The sequence below is a fragment of the Pavona decussata genome, unplaced genomic scaffold, assembly GCF_977016875.1.
Source record: "Pavona decussata unplaced genomic scaffold, jaPavDecu1.1 SCAFFOLD_3976, whole genome shotgun sequence".
NCBI classification, from domain to species: Eukaryota; Metazoa; Cnidaria; class Anthozoa; order Scleractinia; family Agariciidae; genus Pavona; species Pavona decussata.
In genome coordinates, this window is record NW_028146574.1 from 1 (window position 1) to 22,058 (window position 22,058).

At 42.2% G+C, this 22,058-nt stretch overlaps 3 protein-coding genes across 3 annotated transcripts; 2 read left to right on the top strand and 1 right to left on the bottom strand.

Moving 5' to 3' along the window:
• Positions 1 to 861: 861 nt before the first annotated feature.
• LOC146445785 (gamma-aminobutyric acid type B receptor subunit 2-like) lies at positions 862 to 2,846 on the top strand. Its single transcript, XM_085102945.1, has 2 exons — positions 862 to 1,023; positions 1,224 to 2,846. Exons 1-2 carry the CDS (start codon positions 862 to 864, stop codon positions 2,844 to 2,846), a joined length of 1,785 nt encoding a protein of 594 aa, XP_084959071.1.
• Positions 2,847 to 6,244: 3,398 nt separating this feature from the next.
• On the bottom strand, positions 6,245 to 8,188 carry LOC146445786 (dimethylaniline monooxygenase [N-oxide-forming] 2-like). Its single transcript, XM_085102943.1, has one exon. It carries the CDS (start codon positions 8,186 to 8,188, stop codon positions 6,245 to 6,247), a length of 1,944 nt encoding a protein of 647 aa, XP_084959069.1.
• A 1,702-nt stretch (positions 8,189 to 9,890) lies between these two features.
• Positions 9,891 to 21,778, top strand: LOC146445787 (tRNA-dihydrouridine(16/17) synthase [NAD(P)(+)]-like; the record flags this gene model as incomplete). Its single annotated transcript, XM_085102944.1, has 9 exons — positions 9,891 to 10,124; positions 10,586 to 10,694; positions 12,254 to 12,304; positions 12,974 to 12,989; positions 13,178 to 13,274; positions 14,250 to 14,332; positions 14,583 to 14,686; positions 19,450 to 19,594; positions 21,676 to 21,778. Coding segments are annotated over exons 1-9 (942 nt in total), but the record flags the coding sequence as incomplete, so codon positions are not given.
• Positions 21,779 to 22,058: the final 280 nt, after the last annotated feature.

Consider the following 22,058-nt stretch of genomic DNA (forward strand, 5'->3'; position numbering starts at 1 on the left):
GGATTATCCACATCTAATAATTGGATAGCTATAGCAATAAGCATGCTATTCAGAAAGTATGTGCCACTCTCCGAGGACGTGATTCAGAAGCAACGTCTGCACGGTGGCTGTCTTTTTCTTATAAATATAGCTGAAGAACTCCAACAGACACTTTCAATGCCCTATTGGTGTTTACACTGTCTTTGTCACACAGAAGCGTCGTTATTGTTTTCTTCACTATTATTGTGACTAACATTAGCAGATCTACTATCAGCTATAACACTCACTTTCTCCCATACCAGCTGCTTAGCTCTTCACGAACGAGACATTTCATCCGCGCGGTTAAGGAGCCATGGTACTTCACGTTACGCGAGCATTGAATATAATTATTTTATGAATTATTTAATGCCTTTAGACCATGCATTTAGTTTTGGCAGAAAATAATAATATTATTATTGCCTGTAGCACTTGTATACAAGTCCCAAGATTTCTTGGGACTTGTATACAAGTGCTACAGGCAATGATCTATTGATTAGTTAAGGCCTGATGGCTAGAGCATCTAGCCGAGTGCCAAAGTGACAGCATGGTCACTACTAGGGGTGCTCAATGAGTGAAGCTCATTTCTCAGAAAATAATATTTATTAACTTCCCCATTTTGGTGCAAAAGGTTTTACGTTTTGGTGCTTCATTAACAACGGCACTACAATATCTACCTGTCTGATGCTGTCTAGCTACAAAACCGTAATCCATAAACAATGCAGTCCACATTCCAGCTTTTTATGTTGTTATTTCATTCTCAACAGCTAGCTACTTGTTGACGTTTTACTCACTAAGTATAAAGTCTTACCTCCCAGAGAATACAGTTAGAGTATACGTAGCACTATGGAATGGCTGCAGCTGGCTGTCTTTATTGTGGCCATAACTACTCAACCAGTGACTAGTGGAACTGCTTGTGAGCTTATAGTTGCCCTACCAAGTCACTATGACAGTGAACCAGTGCCCACCTGGGAAAGAGGGCTTGAGATCTTTTCTGGTGTTCATATTGTAAGTGAAAGAATCAGAAACATTTCGAATTGCAAACTAAACCTTACAGAAGTGAAAATTGGACGTTGTGGTTCTGCAAAGAATTTGGCATTCTATTTGAGCATATATTTCTGAGAAGTGAAATACAGCAAATGAATTTTTCCCGGTGCTTGGGTATAGTTGGACTCTCTTGCAATAATGAATTTCATGCCATTATACAGCCGTCAACCTCAGAGGGATCTATCAAAGGAAGTTTAAAGGTTGGAATTGAAACTGCTCTTATTCCAAGTGAAGTCAAACCAGCAGCAACCGAACTAGTTAAAGCTCTGATCAAGTTAATGAAGTCTCTTAATTGGCAGAAACTTGGAATTATTACTGAAACTGCTGACACATACTTTTCACGTACAGCTGAGGCAGTATACAAGGAAGCGAAGAATGATCCAGATATTGATATTATCACATTTAGACAACTTCAAGCAAATGAGAGAGTAATATCAACTCAAAATACATCCAAAATCACCTTTGTCAGTGCTAGTCTTAAGATCACAGCAGATATCCTTTGTAGTGCATATGAACAAAATGCCATGTGGCCGGTATACATTTGGATTCTTCATAGCTACCTTCTAGAGGATGTTATAGAAGGAACCAAGTCTACCTGCTCAATTAGTAAAGCTCTTGAAAACGTGATGTTCATCAGAAGGACAATAATATCTAATACCATCAGATACCATCACGGTTACAAATCACAAAAAGACAGTATTAATCCATATTCAATCATCATAAACAACTTAGTCTGGACCACAGTTCAAGCTCTTTTGCAACTTGAAGTGAATAACTATGGCCCTACGTTCTTGAACATAATTGAAGTTACTCAGATTCGAAATTCTACTGAACTTTGTCTTGTCAACATTAATGATTCACATGTCACTTTCCTTGATAGTGAAATCAAAGAAGTAATGATAACTGATGAATTCGATGTACAGTTTGAGGGAGCATCCACTGGGTACACTATCGTTTTCTCAATAATGATTGCTGTGGGTTTATTGTTCGTAACCATCATGTTAGCTGGCTACGTCTACTTTCGTAAGGAACCGGAAGTGAAATCTACTAGTTTTGTGCTGAGTTTACTCATATTCTTTGGCTGTTACCTTAACCTCATCTTCATGTCATTTCTACTCTACTTCCACCAGCCAATAATGATCTCTGAAGACCCTCTCAATGCAATTTGTTGGATACTCCCTTGGATCAGTGGCTTAGGAATCTCGATCGCTCTTATAATTGCCACACTTCTTGTAAAGCTTGCTCGTGTTCATTACATCTTCAACAGAGCCACGTTAAAGCTAGGTAAACGGTGCTCCGATATACTCCTTGCTGGATATGTACTGTTAATCTTACTACCCATGATTGTTATTTTAATAACTTGGATGATAGTTGACCAGTATAGAATCACGTACCAACCATCGTCTCAACATGGCTTCATTCAAAAACAGTGCTTGAGTGACCACCTCACTGTTTGGCTTCCACTCTTAGTATTCTATGTGGTTTCACTCTTCATAGCATTGGTCACCGTCGCTATAAGGACACGAAAAATTCGTCAGGAACACTTTAAGGACACTAAGAAAGTAAATGTGTTTATTTTCTGTTTATTCTTTGACATACTTTTGCCCCTTTCATTTTGGTGGCTTCTTGGGAACCTTGGTACTTTCGTGCCTTACTACATAGCTGCTATACCACTTCACTTTGGTCACTTTGGCATTGTTCTGCTCTGTCAGCTTCTGCTCATCACACCTAAGCTTGCTACTCCGTTTTCACGTTGTCTTAAATGCCATGCAGATAATGAATAACTAGCAGCATGCAAAAATGAACCACTATAATAATACAACATTGTGTCATTATAAATTAGCTTGCATGAATGTGTGGTTAACTAGCTTTGTTTATATCTTGGTCTATTTACTTGAAAATGTTAAAACTGATCACTAAACTACATGTACATCAGGTACTATTTTTTGTTGTGCATGCATGCATGCATGCGTGCAAGCATGTATCCATATTAGGCATCTTGTAGTACTCTTCTAACCATACTATCTGCACATAGCTATATTATGTAAATGGTAATTATTATATAATATCGTAGTCTGATAATTAATATTGTCAATGCAACATGCATCTATTTATCATAACACATGCATGTAGGGTGTCTACAGTGAAGTAAGATTGAAGTCAATGTTAACCTCATGCATGAGTTCACAGATATATAGCTAGTGAGGAAATGAAAATTAGGTAGCTAACTTAAGCTTGATAAAACTTACCTTGTCGAGGATTGGAGCATCCAATCGAAGCATCGACAAGATAAGTTTTATCAAGCACAAGTTGTCTATTTCAAGAACATGCACTTGTCATCATTAAATTTTAAGTTAACACTGATGAACTTAAGGACTGTCTTGTAAGAACACCATCCATAGCTACACTAGAAACACATGCAGCACTTACTATTATAATAACAATATAATAAGTGAAAGATTTTCTATTATAGACACATCAATTTTCTTTTCAGCTTCACTTCATTGTGCCATTAAGAAACGCTTCTACTTTGTGCAATTTATTAATAGTGTGTCTTATTTCATGGTGCTCACATTGTGTCTGCTAACGGATGCTGCACGTATTTTATATGGTCCACTGTAGCTAGCTATGTTGTTGTCTTGGCTTAATCTTGTATCGTCTATGACTTGGCGGTGTTATTCTACCAGACTCACCAGAGTCACTTCTGTACACAAAATTCCACTCACACACTGCACAGCCACACACATCCTCAAGCAGTTACACCAGACATGCTGTTGCACATCGTAAACACCTCTTGTTTGTGAAAACACGCTCGCAAACACACGCTAGCTATTGTGTGCATGTGCAGCTATTGGATAATGGTAACTGACATGTTAATGATAATTACATGTACATGATTACACATACTTCAGCGGCAAGTGCTAGCTACACAGGCCATGCATGTGAACATGTGCAAACAGACACGCATGAGCAATTCATGAGGTGTGATGCTATCATAATGATTATTTCAACAGCCTTGCTGTGGTAGACTGTGTCAAATATAATAATAATAGTATTCATGGATAAAATAGCATATGAATGTCGGATAAGAAGCACAGTATACAACACACAGGTTTGTAGTGGAATGTTAAGAATTCAGTACACATCGCTACAAAAATAGCTACTATGATGTAATGTAAAAAGCCTATTATTTAATGGCTATATACATGTATACATGGACATGGGCCAGGCAGTTAGATCTGAGTCAATTACCAACTAATAATAATATTGACAATGGAAATTTTTATGCAATTAGCTACTGGTCACAACTGCATTCCTTGTGGATGAGATTAGTGCATGCAATATGTCCATTAGTGGCAGTGTAGGATTTCCGCGAGCACCCCACTTTAGAATCTGATCCTGTTTTGTGATGGATTTTTAATGCTAGATTGAGCTGCTTGTTATCAGATCTTGAGTATACTTGGTTTTCTCGCCTGATATCAGATTTCATAATGCGAAGGATCTAGCTACATGTTACTAGTTTCATTGTGTTTAATATCTTAGTGTGTCAATCTCTACTTGATCATGAACAGATCCTGTTTTATGTAGCTAGCTATAGTTAGCCATACGCAGTGTTCCCAGATCCTCAACGCACGGAGTTTCACGAAATGTTTGGAAGTGCTGCATGGGAGGGTCTGGGAATGAGCTTGCGTAGCTATAGAAGTGCTGCTGCAGATGTTGTTATCTAACAAGTGACTTGTGTAGCTAACTCTTCTCTTTCTATGCTATTCGCTACTACAATACTTTTACTTCGCTGTATCATCCTGTGATTAGCTACTCTTTGGATCCAAAGAGTGATCCCAGAATGATATAACAAAGTACAGTAGCTGGTAGCGAATAGCTAATCTATAGCCTCGTCCCCAGGCTCCACCCAATTTTATGCAATTAGAAACTGGGAGTGGCCTGGGGACGAGGCAATAGCTGATCCTTGTCAAAGCACATGATTGATGCTATTCCCATAGTTATATCATATTCATCCCTGCACACACACACACATGCACACAAAAAGTGTCATGGTAAGGATACATGTACTACTACCCTATATAGCTAGTTACGTATAGCTGCCATACGTACTCCATATGGCCATGGGCAAGAGCCTTATATAGGGTGCTCGCATGGCATTGAAAGCTTAAGCTTAACTTGAGCCTACAACTCCTGCACTAATCTGCTTCCAAGTCCCAACACACCTGCCTGACGTCCAATGCCAGTCACACACAAGCACACAATGTCATACATGCATACTTTCGGATGTACACACACAATGTCATGCCATGTACACTATCTACAAATTTTTAGATGAGAGGTGTTGAAAGATTCTGTTTACTTTATGGGGAAAAAGAAACAACCTATAGTTAATATGTGTGATCCTGAGCTTGGCCAGGATACAGACTAGATTCCATCTTGCATGCAGCATCAGCACAGCACTGACCGATACACAAAATTTCATGAATAACAGAAAAGTTTACTTGACTCTAAAGTCGATATACATTCTCAGTTGTTACTGGTCCCGTTTGTAAACAACGTCAGCTGTGCATGCCACACTTATGGACTATGTAATTACACCTATCAACATATGAATTGCCAATAGAGTGGCATGTACTAGCTATGCAGACATTGCAGCCATACATGTATTCATTGCAATAACACCAAATTTTTGTGTGAATATCGTCTCTCACTTCCAGCTTGCACTATTACCATATATGTGCAAATGTTGTCACAACTGCCGCATGTACCGAATGTGCAGTCGTACATGTCTAGCTACACAATGGACTGTGACCATGTATGATATCGATATAGTGTAGCTATGGTGTTTCAGATCATGCTTGTCTGGAATGCATTCACATGTATAACTATGAAGGGAATGTGCCATCACTATTAATTAGTTGTTGCTAGTATAACAATGACATAATATGTCACTTGGCTAATGGTGTGGGCTGTTGCAGCAAAACACACCAACATAAGTTGTTGGTTGCTTCATGTATAATAATAGTATAGCATAATAATGTTAATCATGTAATATGCATGCATAATGTGAATTAACTATAGAAATGCTTTAATTAATAACTGTGTTTGGATAAAGGCTATTCGATGACAAGTGATATAAAATCAATAATAAATACCAGTGACAACCATGATGGCCACTCTATGAGTTTTGATTGGAAACGATTAATTCTCGTTTTCTCGTGCCATTTGTCATTGTTTCTTCTTGTAGACGTTCCAGTGGCTTATGACTGGTCTTCCATCCATTGCTGCGTAGATTTTCATCACCACTCATCGTACTAGTCACTCTAGACCCGTTGCCGTTCAACTGAACATGTGCATTAGGTGCTGGTAACTGTTGCAAGTGACGTGGTCGACTTTCTGTCAAATCGTCCGATGTGTTGTCAAAGAGCAGTCGTTTTGGTAAAGTCCACAGTCGGTTTAGAGCTTGAGTTATGCGCCATGATCTCACTGTTGGCCACCACCTTGATGTCTGAATGTAGTATTTGACATCACCTAGACGGTTCAACCACCAATCAAACAAGATGAAACGAAGGAAGATGATCAGAAGGTACTGTAGCGGACCAAGTGTTGACTTTTTGTGGCTCTTCATCGTCTGAATGGCCTTTTCTTCGTGTTCTGGCTCGTTCAGACGATAGGTGGCACCATTATAAGGAGAGAAGAAAGCTATGAGCCAGTGTCTTGGGTTTCTCTTGAACAGTGACCAATAGTCTGGGTAGACTCCTGCATTCTTAGCTATGTCGTCAATGTAGGTGAAAGCTTCAACAAGGCCCTGGATTCGTTGTGATGAATCTTTGAAATGATTGCTCCAATATGTGAAGTCTTTCTTTGTGATTTCTTTTCTTTCGTCAAGAGAAGGAAGCTGCACTTTTTTGCTGAATGTAAGTGCAGCAAATCTAGCTTGGACCTCGGAGATGCCCACGATCGAACCCACCACTGGTCGAACTAGGCCGACAAAGGCAATGGAAGGATCCTCCACGTCAAAGACAAACTTGTACAGATGTCTCACATCCTTGTTGATGTAGGGCTGTGGAAGGTAGGGGTGCTCTGTGTGATATCCAGTTGACATGATCACTAGGTCAAATTCTTCTTTTGTGCCATCAACAAAAGTGACCTCTTTACCACTGCAAGCAGCAATGCCTCCCTTGGGTACAAGGTGCTCATAGTCGACGAGATCCAGCACCTTTCCATTTTTGTTGATGAAGAATCGAAAGAACTCCGACTCATTCTTCCACTCTGGAATCCCATGTCCTTGGTAGGCAAGAAGGGAGCCATTTGTCGTCCACTTGCATACCCAGGAAAGCCCGGGTTTACCACTGATGTATGGGGCAATGGTCTTCATCATTCTTGACGATGCCTTGTCCAGTGCATTTGGCTTCCCCCAGGGTACAACCTTGGCATACTTACGAAAGAAGTGCTGTCCTCTGGGAATGCTCCAATAGGTAAATTTGACATGATCAAACCACTCGATACAGATGTCGCTGGCAGTCTCCCCTCCACCAAGCACAAGCAGTCGCTTATCCTTGTACTCTTCTAGAGTTGTCTTGATCTCGGATGCATGAAGGATGCTACCAGTGTATCCCTTGAGTATGGTCTTCTCCAAATCTCGGTTTGGTCTCTGATTGACACCAGTGGCAACAACGAGGTAGGTGCTGGTGTAGGTGACACCAGTGGAGCAGACAACATGCCAAGTCTCACCTTTCTTCTTCACCTCAGAGACGGAGGTATTGAGTCGGATGTGTGGCATCAGGTTGAAGTTTTCTGCATATGATTCGAGGTACTCCCTCACATCAATATTGTGAGGGAACATACCTATCTCCTCCGACATTGGAAAGTCAGACATCTCTGTCACGGTTGTGGAAGAAGTACAACAAGTCGTCTTCATCACGGTAATGATTGAAGGATCATCTGAATATCGCCACACTCCTCCAATACCATCTCTCTTCTCGATGGCAACAACGGAAAGTCCTTCCTCTAGCATGGATTTGCAGGCTACTAATCCAGACCACCCTGCTCCAATGACAGTTACGTCATGATGATTGTGGGAGGCATTTCCGATACCTCGCTCAGTTTGTTCAGTTGTCATGATTAGAGGTCGAGTATCAACCTAGATTCTCAAGCATGAAGTACTACCTCTTCTTGAAATAAATAAAGAACTGAACGTGGATCGACGATTGATTCTTAGAACCTGTGGATTGCGAGACAAAATAAATACATTCCATAGCAGTGACTCTTGAATTTATAGTAGTCAACAGCGTGGTACTAATTAACTAAACAATTTGTTACATTTGTTATATCATGTGAAGAATGTGAAACTATGGTCAAACGGATGACTTACAGTCATGCATATCGGACATGTATCAATTATGCAATAAGGTAAACATTGAACTGGAGGGGACACATGCTGCGCACATGCGCTGTAGCTACTCGAGATTTTCCCACATCATTTCATGTCCCCCACTGGCTCTCAGCATGCACTGACAGTGGTGACATGACCTCATAGCCAACTAGCTATAGTATGCAATGCTACAATGGTAGAAGAGGAGATTTGGTAAGGGTTGTGATTGAAAATGGAAAGCTATCCACACTGAAGGTCAACACATCATGTCGATAATTGCAACACATGCAAGTGCCTTCGTTGCCGAATACTAAGCAGTCGCTAAAACACTCCACACCAGTTTCTTGCTGTTTAGTTATATAGCTACATGTAATAATATTATGCACTCATGTTTGCCGTTTCAGAATGACACTGTTGGCTAGTACAGTGCAACACAATGCACATGGCATGGCATGGTGGGCAATAGTTATTCTTGGCCCTTCAAGAGTTTAAGTTAGAAGCATTTTGGCTTATTCAGCAGCCATTACTAGTTGATTGGCTGCACTGGTGTGCTGTTTACACAATCTAATGTGCCGCTGTGAATACAAACATTATTACGTAATAGTTCTATACAAGAGCTAGAGATGGCAGTTTGGTCAAGTGCACCCCAATTAAGTCCTCTAAGCACTTGGAGTTGTTGGCTCAGTATCTCACTTTGTCATACTGTGGACTACTAATCATCCCACACTTTCAATTAACTTTTCCTATGAAGTGATTGTTACAGTGCAATGGCCAACAATGTTATGATGATTGACCATTGCTCACCAGTGATATTTCAAAGACTACTAGAGTAGTAGCCATTCAGATCACCAGAGTATTAAGACTAGTAACAGCCCACTATATTCTGGGAAATTATGCAGTGATCGTAAGAAGATCAACGGTGTTGCCACACAACTGTAATAATACAGTAAATCTTTACTACTGTCATAAAGACTATACTAAATAGTACTAGCAGATCACAGTGCCCCAGTAGTAATCGGAACGACGAACCATACCGATGACAATGCAGTCATAAAATACACTTAAACACTGCCAGATGGGCTCGAGTAGTTAGCTCAGTATCGAGTATAAACTCACCACTGGCGTGGGGTAAGCACTCAGATCCACTGAACAATCTTGTAACACAGTAAAATTTATCCTGATCGACAAAAGTGTGCAAGGAAGTGACTGTGAGACTCTGAGTTCTGCACTTGCTCTCCGCTCAGAGCAGTCTTGCTGCCTTTTATTCACGCACTCGGTCATCGTGAATTTGATCTAGGACGATCCACGCCCACTCAATTCTCCCTCGCCTTCGCCAACCGCGTACGGCCAGGTGTGCTAATGATTAATTTCGACATGCACGCACGCGCGCGAGCGAATGTCTCGCAACTGACGACCATTTCCTGCACACGTGTTGCGGTCGAAAAACAATATGGCAGGGAGGAACAGTGGCTATGAGTTGTGGAGAGATGCATTGAAAGGGGCCAAATACATCGTAGCGCCTATGGTGGACCAGTCTGAGCTGGCGTGGCGCTTACTAAGTAGAAGATACGGAGCAGAGCTGTGCTACACGCCCATGTTGCACGCGGCGGTGTTCGCCAGGGACGCCAATTACAGGAAAGACAATTTGCAAAGTTGCCCCGAAGATAGACCACTCATCGTACAAGTAAGTGGTTGAATGAGTAGGGTGGCTCTTGCAGAGGTCGCACGGATCTCTGCTGGTAGTTATATGATCTGAAAGTGAAGTGTGCGAAAGGATTTCAGTGTCCGGTCCCAAAGTGGGAGTGGTCGAGTGGACCAAGTCTCACTTCCCCATCTTGGGAACAACTTAACGGGTTTCATGAGTTCCACCGGGCATGGCAGAGTTCTTTAACCTACCATTCTTCTTTCGAAGGCCAGACACCCAGCTTACTGGCCCCATCCCTGTTCTAGAAAGCTTAAAGGATTGAACTTCGTCTTGTCCAACTTGCTGCTTTTTTTGTGTTTGCTATGCTTCTGCCCTTGCGAGTGCACAGGTGTGATTATGATATTCATTGTTGATATGTGAATGCTGTTCTGTAAGTTTATGGTAAACTCTTCTCTCACACTCGCACATTCTCTCTCTCCCTTTCACCCCGTCTGTAACAGTTCTGTGCCAACAACCCCGAGACCTTGCTCCAGGCGGCCAAGCTAGCTGCACCATACTGTGATGCAGTTGATCTCAACTTGGGCTGTCCGCAGGCCATTGCCAGAAAAGGTTCGTTCTCTCTATACTCACAAAACATAGTGGAAACTCTTTTTGCATTCGTCCAATGTTATGATTGTGGTTCTTATTGCCCCATGAGCATGCACAAGGGGTAAAGCGATTCTACGTAGAATCCCGAGCGCAGCAAGGGGTCTACTGAGGTCTTCTAAAACCTGTATGACCCGAGAAACCAGTGTATAGCGTGTTTAGATCATTGTAAACAAGTGTAAAAAAGTTGTAAAAAATCTATGAGTACTTGTATGAGAATTTACGAGTACTATAATGTATAATATTATTTTGAGAAATTTACAAGTACTACATGTACATGTATATGGGATTTATATACCTCCTTCTGACCAATCAGATCACAGCATTTGTTACAACTATGATCTAAAGCATTATAAAAAATGACTTTATTTTTCTTAAAAATGCTAGTCCCTACGTATACATACACGTGTATCTTGCTTTTTTTCTTGGCCTCGCATATATTATACGTATATCACTTATGCCCAGTTATCTTGTACTATTGATCATTGTGGACACTCAAACTTGATCAAAGTGACCGACAGTTCAAGAAGTGTATATATACCGTATAGCCGGAAATATTGGCGTGGAATTAAATTTGGCGGTTTGGCAGTCTAGTTTGCGCCCGCCAAATTAAAATCCGCCAACATTTCATACTTGCATATATACGTGTGGTGATCCCTTATCGAACCGCCAAATTTAAATTCGCCCAATGGCGATTTAGAGCCCAACCGCCAAATTTAATTACCGGCAGTATTTCCGGCTACACGGTATATCTTTATAAACTCCTATACATTGAAATCCCCTGAACTGCGGACACTTGGCAATATAGGATATGCAGTCAGGCCCGTCACTGGCTGACTTAGAGGAGTTCCACTGCACTTGGATTATGTACTGTGTATACACACCGGGAGGGGGGGTCATAGTCTAAAAAGTAGATGTCAGGTCTCAATTTATCACCAAGAGTTGTACTCTTGTTATCGCTGGGTCCCTCCCAAACCACACCCACTCAGTGCGTGGACTGTTATTTTGTACAGTACGTGGATGGGCGAGCATGCTATGTACGATATCTCATTCAAGCTGAAAGCAGTAGAATATGCGGACAAGCCTTCGAAAGAATCAGCTACGAGGAAATTTTGTTTAGATGCCAAGCGAATCTGCGAGTGGTGCAGCTATATAAAGATAGGTGCCTGTACATTAAATGTCCGTGAACAAACAAGGGAAGAAAAAGCGAAAGCGTGTGAATGGAGGAGGAAGAGAGACAGTGGGTCACGCTGCTACTGCCTTGCAAATACGATAGTCTCTTACTACCAATGTATGTTCTCTTTTCCAATGTTACTGCTATTGCATTCATTTAAAATACATATTAGGCCTATGCCACATGCGAATACGATTTATACCCGGTAAATGCCGAGTCTTGAATAAATGCGGGATTGTATTAATTCCTGGTCAGAAATAAGTGACAATGAACGCCCAAGCTTGTAATCGGTCATATACTAGCTATAACTGGTATACTAATTTGTCGGTTTTTCTCTTTCTTCCTCCAGGACACTATGGTGCCTTTCTACAAGATGAGTGGGATCTATTAACTAATATGGGTGAGAAATACACCGTGAAGTCTATCGCCTTGTTAACGCTCGGCGCATACGCGAGAGTTACTGTAATCACTCTGTGTGTGTCCGTCTTTCTGTCTGTTACCAATCTAGTGCCATCGTACGACGTTTGCGAGACAAATTGAACTTACCAGACAGGTCTTCGCTGAACTTGGAAGGTTTTCAACTTGCAGATTTTGCTAAAATGCTTTCTTCCCGAGTTATAGCTTGTTCTTCACTCTCGCACGGTGAAGGCGGCCATTTTGAAACATTGAAGTTGCAATGTGGACTTCATTTGACGACCAGTACCAAAACGAGTGGTACGAGTAGGTAAAGGGTCGTGAGCATTAAACCGCTTGCTTATGCGGGCGCGTTAAGAGTAGGAAAGAGGTCGTCAGCATAAAAGGTGCTTAACACGCCGAGCGTTTTGCACCTTGGTGCTTTTATTACCCCCTGTAATGTGTGCGGCACTTACATGTATGCAGTCCACATTGCTGGATGTGTTTATCCTCGTACTGAGCTGGCCAGTTTGGTGTACCATGCTACCATTACATAGTCGTGTGTAGGATTGATTTTGAGACTAACAATTAATGTACATGTACGTAACATAGTGATAAAATTGGTAAAAATCTTCTTTTCTTGATCTCATTTGCTCTTAGTTAAATTGTTATCGAGTTTGTGTGTGTGTGGAGTGTGTGTGTGTGTGTGTGTGTGTGTGTGTGTGTGTGTGTGTGTGTGTGTGTGTGTGTGTGTGTGTGTGTGTGTGTGTGTGTGTGTGTGTGTGCGCGTGCGTGCGTGCGTGCATGTGTATTTTGATGCTGCAATTGTCCTGCCTCCTGCTTTCTTTCTTTTCTCCTCACAGTGGGTCTACTGCACCAGGGAGTTGTCTGTACCAGTGACATGCAAGATTCGTGTTTTTGAGGAGATTGAGAAGACAGTGGAGTATGCCCAGATGTTAGAGTCAGCTGGCTGCCAGGTATCGCCAATACTGGTACCGTAGGTACATGTACATCCTGGGTTCACTGTGTCCCGGCCCTCCCATGTCAAACAGCCTCAAATGGTTACTGATTAAAGGCATTGTGTCACGATATAAGCGGCGATCGCTGCAGATAACGACTATACTTAGATCTGTTATACGGAGAACCGTAAACTAGCGCTTTCAGATATCGGCCCAGTTATCGATGATTGAAGCTCCTTAAAACATCTTCGAGGCTCTCCCGTGCTTCCTTGGCCTAAGCGCCCTCCTCGATGAAGAGTTTGGCTAGCGAAACTAGCTACAACCGTTGTTTTCCAGCCTCGCCATTATTTTTTGGTCGCGCTGGTGAACCTTGAACTACGGACGTTGATTGAAAAGAGAGGGTCGTTTTTCAATCAAGTAGGCGTGGTACGTGACGTGGCAGTTTAATTTACTAAAAATAGCCCTTATATCGTGACACAATGCCTTTAACAGTAGACCATGAGAGCCTATAGACACGAGTCTACTGTGGATGATAGATGTGGGATGTCGTATGGTTCGATCGCATAAGGTTTCGCTAACAAGTATTGTGAGGGTTTCTTCTCGAGAAGTGGTATTGAAGCTAGTGGTCATTACGGTGTGTGCTTGTACATGTAGCTGGCTTGAAACTGGACAACATTGATTGCTAGGCAGTACATGTAACTGTAACTCACTGTATCATGGCATTGTGGATTTATTCCCCTTGTGTGAGAGTCGCAAATAAACTGTAACCCCGCCCCTATTGCCAACACCACTTTCATCCCTACCCAAAACCCGTAGTCTTAACCCTCCAAAGCTGCTCCTGCCTGCGGTTGTTGTTCCACATATTCTATGGCTCTTACTTGGGCAGCAGCTGCTTCACGATACCATATCGTCTCTAGAATGTGTGGCGTGAGTATCTACATATGCTTGTACATGTGTGTATACATGTAGTTTGTGTCTATATACACACTGTAGCTACTGACTGTGCACGGTCGAACAAGAGAGCAGAAAGGTACCAACATGGGACTGGCCAGCTGGGAGCACATCAAGGCAGTCAAGTAAGATCAAATAAAGATTAACTATGTTGCTCCCCCTCCCTTCTCTCTCACACACACACACACTCCTTGTGGGCAAGCACACACATACATGTACATACATACATGTACATGTATTTTCCTTTGTGTACATGCATGCACAGGTACATGTACATGTGTATGTGTGTCATTGAAGAAATATTTATTGTCATTCTTTTGTGCTGACACTGTTATTGGTTCCCCTCTCCCCTCCCTCTCACATACCTCCTCTCAGACAGCATCTCAAGATTCCGGTGTTTGCCAATGGTAACATTCAATACCTAGAAGATGCTCGTAGTTGCTTCCAGGAAACACATGTGGATGGGATCATGTCAGCTGGTGAGTCAAAAGACAGCTCTTTCTCTCCTCCTTCTCTCTCTCTCTCAGTTTTGGAGAATTTCTGTCAGCACTGTTGTTGTGATATGTGTTGCTTATTTTGTATCAGCGTTCTGTGTTAGTGCATGTACATGAATGTCACATCATGGTATCATCCAGAAATTTTCGGTTGGGGTGGAAGTAGGCGTGGCACTTTTCATGTATCATATTTTTTATGCTCTAACGACGGCTACCAAAAGATCAATGTACCTCCTTTAATTTGTCTCTTTGGGGGAAGTTCCCCACTGGATGAAACCATGACAATATACTTTTCTGCAAAATGAATGCCGATTTTAACTAATACTGTAATTATTAAATTAGCCTTAAAAATCTCAGGGGGAAGCTTGAAAGTTAGGGGGGAGCTTCCCCCCTGTCCCCCTCCCCCCACTGGATGAAACCCTGCACATGTGTGTACATGGTCAATTGAATGGGTTAGAGTTACATTGTGGTCTCCTCGTAAATTCTGCAATAGGTTTAATAGTGATGAAAGGTCTCTGAAATTTAGTGTGTTGCAAGCTAGGTACATGTAGTTACGTACATGTAGGTACGTACACGTACAGGGATGACATTGGACGTGACTGATGCCTATCTACGTAACTGTCGTTTGTCTGGCTGCGAGACTTGTACTGTATCCCTGCACTACTCATCTGTACTTCTACTAGTAAAGGTGTGAAAATTTCACTCCAACACGAGTGGTAGTTCACATTAGATGCACTTATGTACATGTACGTGTGCGAGTGTAGGTGCAGTCTCTTTAACAGTTGTGCCGTGATGTCGCTGTGTAGGATTTATTTTGTGTGGTACAACGATGGAAACGATATGTGTTGGAACACTTTGCTATTTTTAACTTCACACTATGCATATGCGTACATGCTAGTGTGTATCTACATTGTGTGTCTAGGGCGATGCTATTACACAATGTGGATGTATGCTAATGTAAATGTAATGTTCTATTAATTATTTGGTGTAGATTTGTCAGCGTATGCACAATTTTATGGTAGCCAACTCTCTACAATCATATATATAATATGATTTTCTGCTTTCAGAATTGTAGTTTTTTGTGCTATTCTGTTTACATTCTACTTCCCATGGCATACTAGACCATACTGTTACTGTACCTACCCCTATTCCACTGCTGCTTGTTTAGTTAGTTGGCCCTAGTTTCAGTTCCGCCCACTGGTGTTGGTTTTGCGGTCTCCACATCATGCTGCTGTTATTCAGATTTTAAAGGCCCTGTCGTCTTTTTTCAGGTGACTAGCGAGGTGTGTATGTCCACTGTTGACTTTCTGTTGGATCGTTGGCAAGGACCATGTTAACTGTTGTCCGACTTTACAGATATAGTGTACTTTGTTCTGAATGTTTGCCAAGCAAGGGAGTGGACAATTGCAGCTGCATTCATCTACTTTTGTTTTGTACATGTGAGAGGGAAAAGCCAGAAGGAGAGAGGAGTAGAATAGCATGAAAGGAAGGGAGGAAGGGAAAGAGAAAGGTAGAGTGTGGGAAGAGAGAGGGAGAAGAAGAGAGTGGAGAGCAGTGGTAAGGACGGAGGGTGAGACCGAGTGATCGAGTCAGAGAAGGGGAATAGCCATGGTATGAGAAAAAGCCGCATAGTTGTACACATGTACATGTAGTATTTACATAGTTCCATTCAAGCCATTGATTGTTGATGAGGCATGAAAAGGAAATGGGCCAAAGCTTTTGATCAAGATCGATGGTAAAGTATGTGATGTGATGATGGTGCCATTGTTTCAACACTGTGAAAGTTATGAAGAGTCAATGAGACGTGAAACCTGTAGTGGCTGTAGGCACTTTCTCTGAGAGTGAATGTGTAATAGTACGCATTACCAACAACAGTTTTGTGCTTTAGTGTATTAAGTGATAGTTGGATGTACATGTAAGCACAATTAATTTAGTCCAAACATTTTTACAAGTACATGCGCAATGTACATATTAATTTTGTGCATTCACATGCGCATTTTCAGAACGAACCATGTGTCCCATGGGTTTACATTTGTACCCGATGTACTATACATGTGTCTATCACATGTGTATAAACTACGTACATTAAAATGTTGTGTTAGTCTCCTGCTACCGACCCTTGTAACGTTTGAGAAAATGATTCCTGGTCGCAATTAATCTATGTACGTGTACGTATGTGAGCCAGACAGATACAGGGCAACCCAGCATTTTTTTGTGTAATACCGTAAACTCGGGTTGTTAAGCACACCTTTGTTATAAGCGCATGTTTCCTTCCTGGCTTTGTCCCTCGCATATAAGTGCATACGTAGGAGAAGAGTGCGGTTGACGTCGCAGACAGGAACAGAAAACGGGCGAGATATCAGCAGGCACACAGTGTCTATCGCATGTTTTTGCCATGATCGCTGACTCATCAACTGACTTTTGAAAAGTGGGTGTGACTAATGGGCGGTGCTGACCGCCGCTCTTTTATAAGTGCACATTTCCGTATAAGCGCATACTTCCTTACACTCGGTCTTACAAGCGCATGCGCTTGAAAATTAACCCGAGTCTACGGTAGCTTATTTGAAGCGGTGTGTGACCGACCCTCTTTGTGCATGTATGTTACGTACCAAGAGTAGATCTCCGTGCATACCCTAACCAACCCTACTTTTCAAGGCTATACTTGGGTGAAAGGAAATGTGGAAGAATATTTTACACACGTACCATGCACTGTCTCATGTTCCATTATGCAATAACTCGCAAGTTTGCACCAGGAAATACAATCAACTATGAGCACCAACTGTCGTGTACGTGACTGCGTCTGTACATAAGAGAAAAGAAAACAGTAGCAGCCAGTGATGGTTGTCTGGGAGTGCCCAGTGAGGATGTGTGGTGCAGTTTTGTCACAATTGATGTACATGTATGATACCGTATAGCTAGAAATTTTCGAGGAGTAAACTTTTTCGAGGTTTTCGAGGATCATTGATGAACCTCGAAAATTTTACCCTCGACAATTTAAGTAGGCATTGTGGGTGTGGCAGTCATTCGTGCCGATCCTCGAAAATATTTTACCCTCGCAATTGTTTATGATAGGCCATCTGTGAATTTTTACGGAAAGGATCCTGCTTCATGTGCATGATTTACCTTAACAAATCAGGGTTTCATGCAAGGTTTTGGGTTGGGAGGGGGGAACTATATATATTTTGATGGTGCTTCCCCCTGTTCCCCCCATAGGTAGTGCATGGCATACAAAATGTGCATGTACATAGAGTGCAAGCGATGGTAGGTAGGGTCCGAAGGGTCCTAAAAGCAATGAGCTATGCCCATTGCCATCAAGGCCCCCTCCCTCCCCCACCCAAAATGGAACTTTTAGATGCTCAGAGATGCAATCTTGGGTATATTTCTTGACCTTCAATGCTTGATCTCGAGTCTGAAATTTTAGTGCTCTGACGTGCCCGTTTCATATACATGTAGCTGAAGAACTTGGGGTGGAGACTTTTGCATCTAGCATGATTAAGTATCACTGCATTCTCTACTGGGAGTTGTGTGTAGTCTTGCGGGCCAGCCAGGAGTCTCCCTCTATGTTGCTGTTTACAGAGGGGAAGGGCTTATGTTGGTGGCAAGGAATGAACGTGAATTATTATAAAAATATGCAGTCACTTTCATCTGGGCAGTCTGTAAGATGATTTCCTCCAAGTTTGCCACCCTGATGAGTGCACAGTGGCGTGCTACATGTACATGTACATGTACATCACATGTGTGGTTGCTTTGAAAGCTTCCTTTGTTGATGATATGGTGGGCAGATGTCAGAGTGAGAGAGCATCTTAATTAGGTGACTTAAGCGTCTGCACGCACGTGTTGTTGCCTCTGAAGTAAATTGCCGTCAATTGGCTTAATTATCTTGAGATTGTCTTGGTACAGATATCGGTAGTCAGCCGTTTCATTATCTACACGTGTCTTAACCAGCTAATAGTCACATTGCGTGGTCTGAATTTAGCGTGGAAGTACATGCAAGGTATTAGTAGTCAGTGTCCGTTCCCTAGTTACCACATATTCCTACTATTAGGCACATGCTGGTTTGCTTGCTAAACACACCATATGGGCACATTGACCTTTGACCTTTGCCTGAATCATATATTTGCTTGCAAGTCGGCACTTTTGTGTGTGTGCTCTCCCCACGCCTCACCTCTGCCACTTCATTTAGAAGAGGTTGTTAAGCTGCAACTGATCAAGTTGAGGCGGTTGCAACCAATGGAGTTTTCAACTATACATGTACTTTGAATCCTTTTGGCTATGTCAGCTGGTTGTAGCACTATAATAGTGTGTACTGAGACATGCATGCTTATACACATGCATACAATACAGCAGTTTTGTCAAGCACACCTTGTATTAGATATACTTGCGTAGTTTTTAAGCGTAGACGTTATTCAGACAACGACCATACACGCCTGGATGTGCATGAAGTAGCTATTGTTTTGTTTATTTATGTGTTGGAATTTCTTTGTGTTCATTCTTTATTTTCAAGTGTAGAATGTGAAATTTAAACACACGCATTCCTTACATTCATAGACGACTTCTAAATATAGAAACACATATTTGTGGTTATCGGTTCACATTCATGTACATGTAAGTAAAAATTAATTGTACATTGCTCTTCCACCCACCTCTCTCTCTCCCTCTCTCTCTCTCTCTCTCTCTCTCTCTCTCTCTCTCTCTCTCTCTCTCTCTCTCTCTCTGTCTCTCTCTCGCTCTCTTTCGCTCACTCTCAGAGGGTAACCTTTACAACCCTGCCATCTTCACTGGTGACCACCCTCCTTGTTGGAAGATGAGCGAAGAGTATCTTGAACTAGTCAAGCAGTATCGCTGTCCTTTCTCCTACGTCAGAGGACACATCTTCAAAATTTGGTTCCACGTGTGAGTTTGCTAAACTTTGAAATCACAGTTCGCGCAGATTTTATTTGGTTGGTGTATGGTGAGGAGGTGGAGATGAGGAGGGGTGTATGGTGAGGAGGTGGAGGTGAGGAGGGGTGTATGGTGAGGAGGTGGAGGTGAGGAGGGGTGTATGGTGAGGAGGTGGAGGTGAGGAGGGGTGTATGGTGAGGAGGGAGGGGTGGGGCAGTGACTGGGAAAGAGAAAGTCTAAAAGGGAACCAATCGTTTGTGTTTGAGCGCTCCATCCCACCCTCCTCGTTCCACATCCCATATCATATCACTCGCACACATGCGTACATACGTACATTGTATGTACCAGCTGCTGTGTGCGAGCGAGTAGACGTGCATATACAGTGTAGTGTTTCATGATTCAGCCATCTCGACATACATGTAGACTAATGTATACTGAGTTAATTCGATAAAGTGAATTAGTGCACATGCACACTTTGCTATGTACATGCATACATGTATGTATTGTACAGTATGTCCATGCACGTCCCCTTAAGTTCAGCCATTCATTGAATTCCAACCATTGAATCAGATTAGTTGTGTGAATATCAATTGCAGTCTACTTAATTTCATTGAGTGTGATGCTTATTACATATTTCATTGTGTTCACTCATGCTTGTGTGTATTGGGGTATTGTTGTGGCTGGAAATCACGTAAGTACAGTGCATAGATTACCAGACATCCCATGCAGTTGAGTATGAGTTGGAGCATACTTCTATCCGAGTATGTACATGTACCTAGTACCAGGTGATACCATGCTCACTTACCAAATTTGACAGTTGTCTCTCTCACAGTACTGTTATCTAGTATGGTTCATGGACGGATTCACCTGTCCGTTGATTTACAAGCTTAAGTCTGCTGCTGCTAGTAAACCATCAGTGCATGCACGAGGTTTACGGTAGTCATTTCGTGTTTTTCGTGTGTGTGTGTGTTGTGTGTGTGTGTGTGTGTGTGTGTGTGTGTGTGTGTGTGTGTGTGTGTGTGTGCGTGCGTGCGTGCGTGCGTGCGTGCGTGCATGCGTGCATGTCTGTCTGTCTGTCTGTTACCAGGCTAGCTGCTACACACCTCGTTTGTAGGTTGAAATCGAAGTGTCATTAGGCTTCTCGTGGCAATTTCTTCAAATGAAACGTGTAGAATTTCCTTTGCTCAGAAGTTATGGCGACATTTGCGGATCGTCTCAGTCTTCTTCGCTTCTTGATGAACACTCGATATACAAAAGAGACAACGATGTCTTATTTTCAACTAGCGTAGTGTATCCCTGGTACTTAGTTGACTTCTAATCGATGACAATGAGTAAATGAGAGGTCAAGCAGCTCTAAAGTTGATCAGTGTACACAATATTTAACTGTTTACATATGAGATACAGAATAGTTGGTTGATGCTAGTCTCCATGTATGCAATATTAAGGTTTCTGTAGTTTTCACTGTTTAGGGTACCCATATAGATCTGAGGGCTTTTGCTTGCTAGGGACCACCTCCATGTATGCAATAAGGCTGCAGTATTTTTCACTGTTTAGGGACCCCCTCCATGTACATGTACATGTGTATGCCTGCAATAAGGCTGCAGTATTTTTTACTGTTTAGGGTACCCATATAGATCTGAGGACTTTTGCTTGCTAGGGACCACCTCCATGTATGCAATAAGGCTGCAGTATTTTTCACTGTTTATGGTACCTATATTATAGATCTGAGGACTTTTGCTCGAGACCCCCCCTCCATGTTTGCCTGCAATAAGGCTGCAGTATGTTTCACTGTTTAGGGTACCCATATAGATCTGAGGACTTTTGCTTGCTAGGGACCCCCTCCATGTACATGTATGCAATCACATATTATGTGGATGCAGAGTGTGAATACATGTGCCTAATATATGAACTTCATATGTCACCCCCTGCACATGCGCTATCACACATTGTTATCACAGTTTACAGAACTTCATTTAGGGGGGGGCAGAGGGTGGTGGGTGGAGCTCAAATGTCGTGTAGTATATCTTTTGTTGTAATTATGTTGGCGAAACTTATCGAAGATATACACATTGTAATAATATTATTGTATACAGTTTGAAGCAGCCAGAGTACCAGCACTATCGGGAGTCGATTGGGTCAGCGAAGGCACTAGGACAACTGGAGGAGATCACAGCTGAAATCAAAGCATCGCTTCTGGTATTATCTATCATAAGCATACATGTACATGTAGAAAAAACACTGCCTAGGATGTGCTGTGTTGAGTGGTCGGGGGGTGGGAGTGTTAGCCAGCATTTAATAGTGTTCAAGTACTAGAAGGGGCAAACTAATGATATTTAAATGATACAAAGCACAGCGAAGTCCATGGTTGGTCGGTAAGGGGCGGGGGGGACTGGTATTTGCATGTAGTCGGAGGTATTAATTCCAGGGTTGTAGGGGGGCAACACCTCTGCCCCCCTCCTCCCTCCCCGTGAAATAC

Excerpts from the sequence above, each read along its gene's own strand:
- LOC146445785 (XM_085102945.1), top strand. The coding sequence starts at position 862 with ATGGAATGGCTGCAGCTGGCTGTCTTTATTGTGGCCATAACTACTCAA. Across the intron at positions 1,024-1,223 it reads TCTTTTCTGGTGTTCATATT|CCGTCAACCTCAGAGGGATC; the intron begins GTAAGTGAAAGA and ends GCCATTATACAG.
- LOC146445786 (XM_085102943.1), bottom strand. The coding sequence starts at position 8,188 with ATGACAACTGAACAAACTGAGCGAGGTATCGGAAATGCCTCCCACAAT.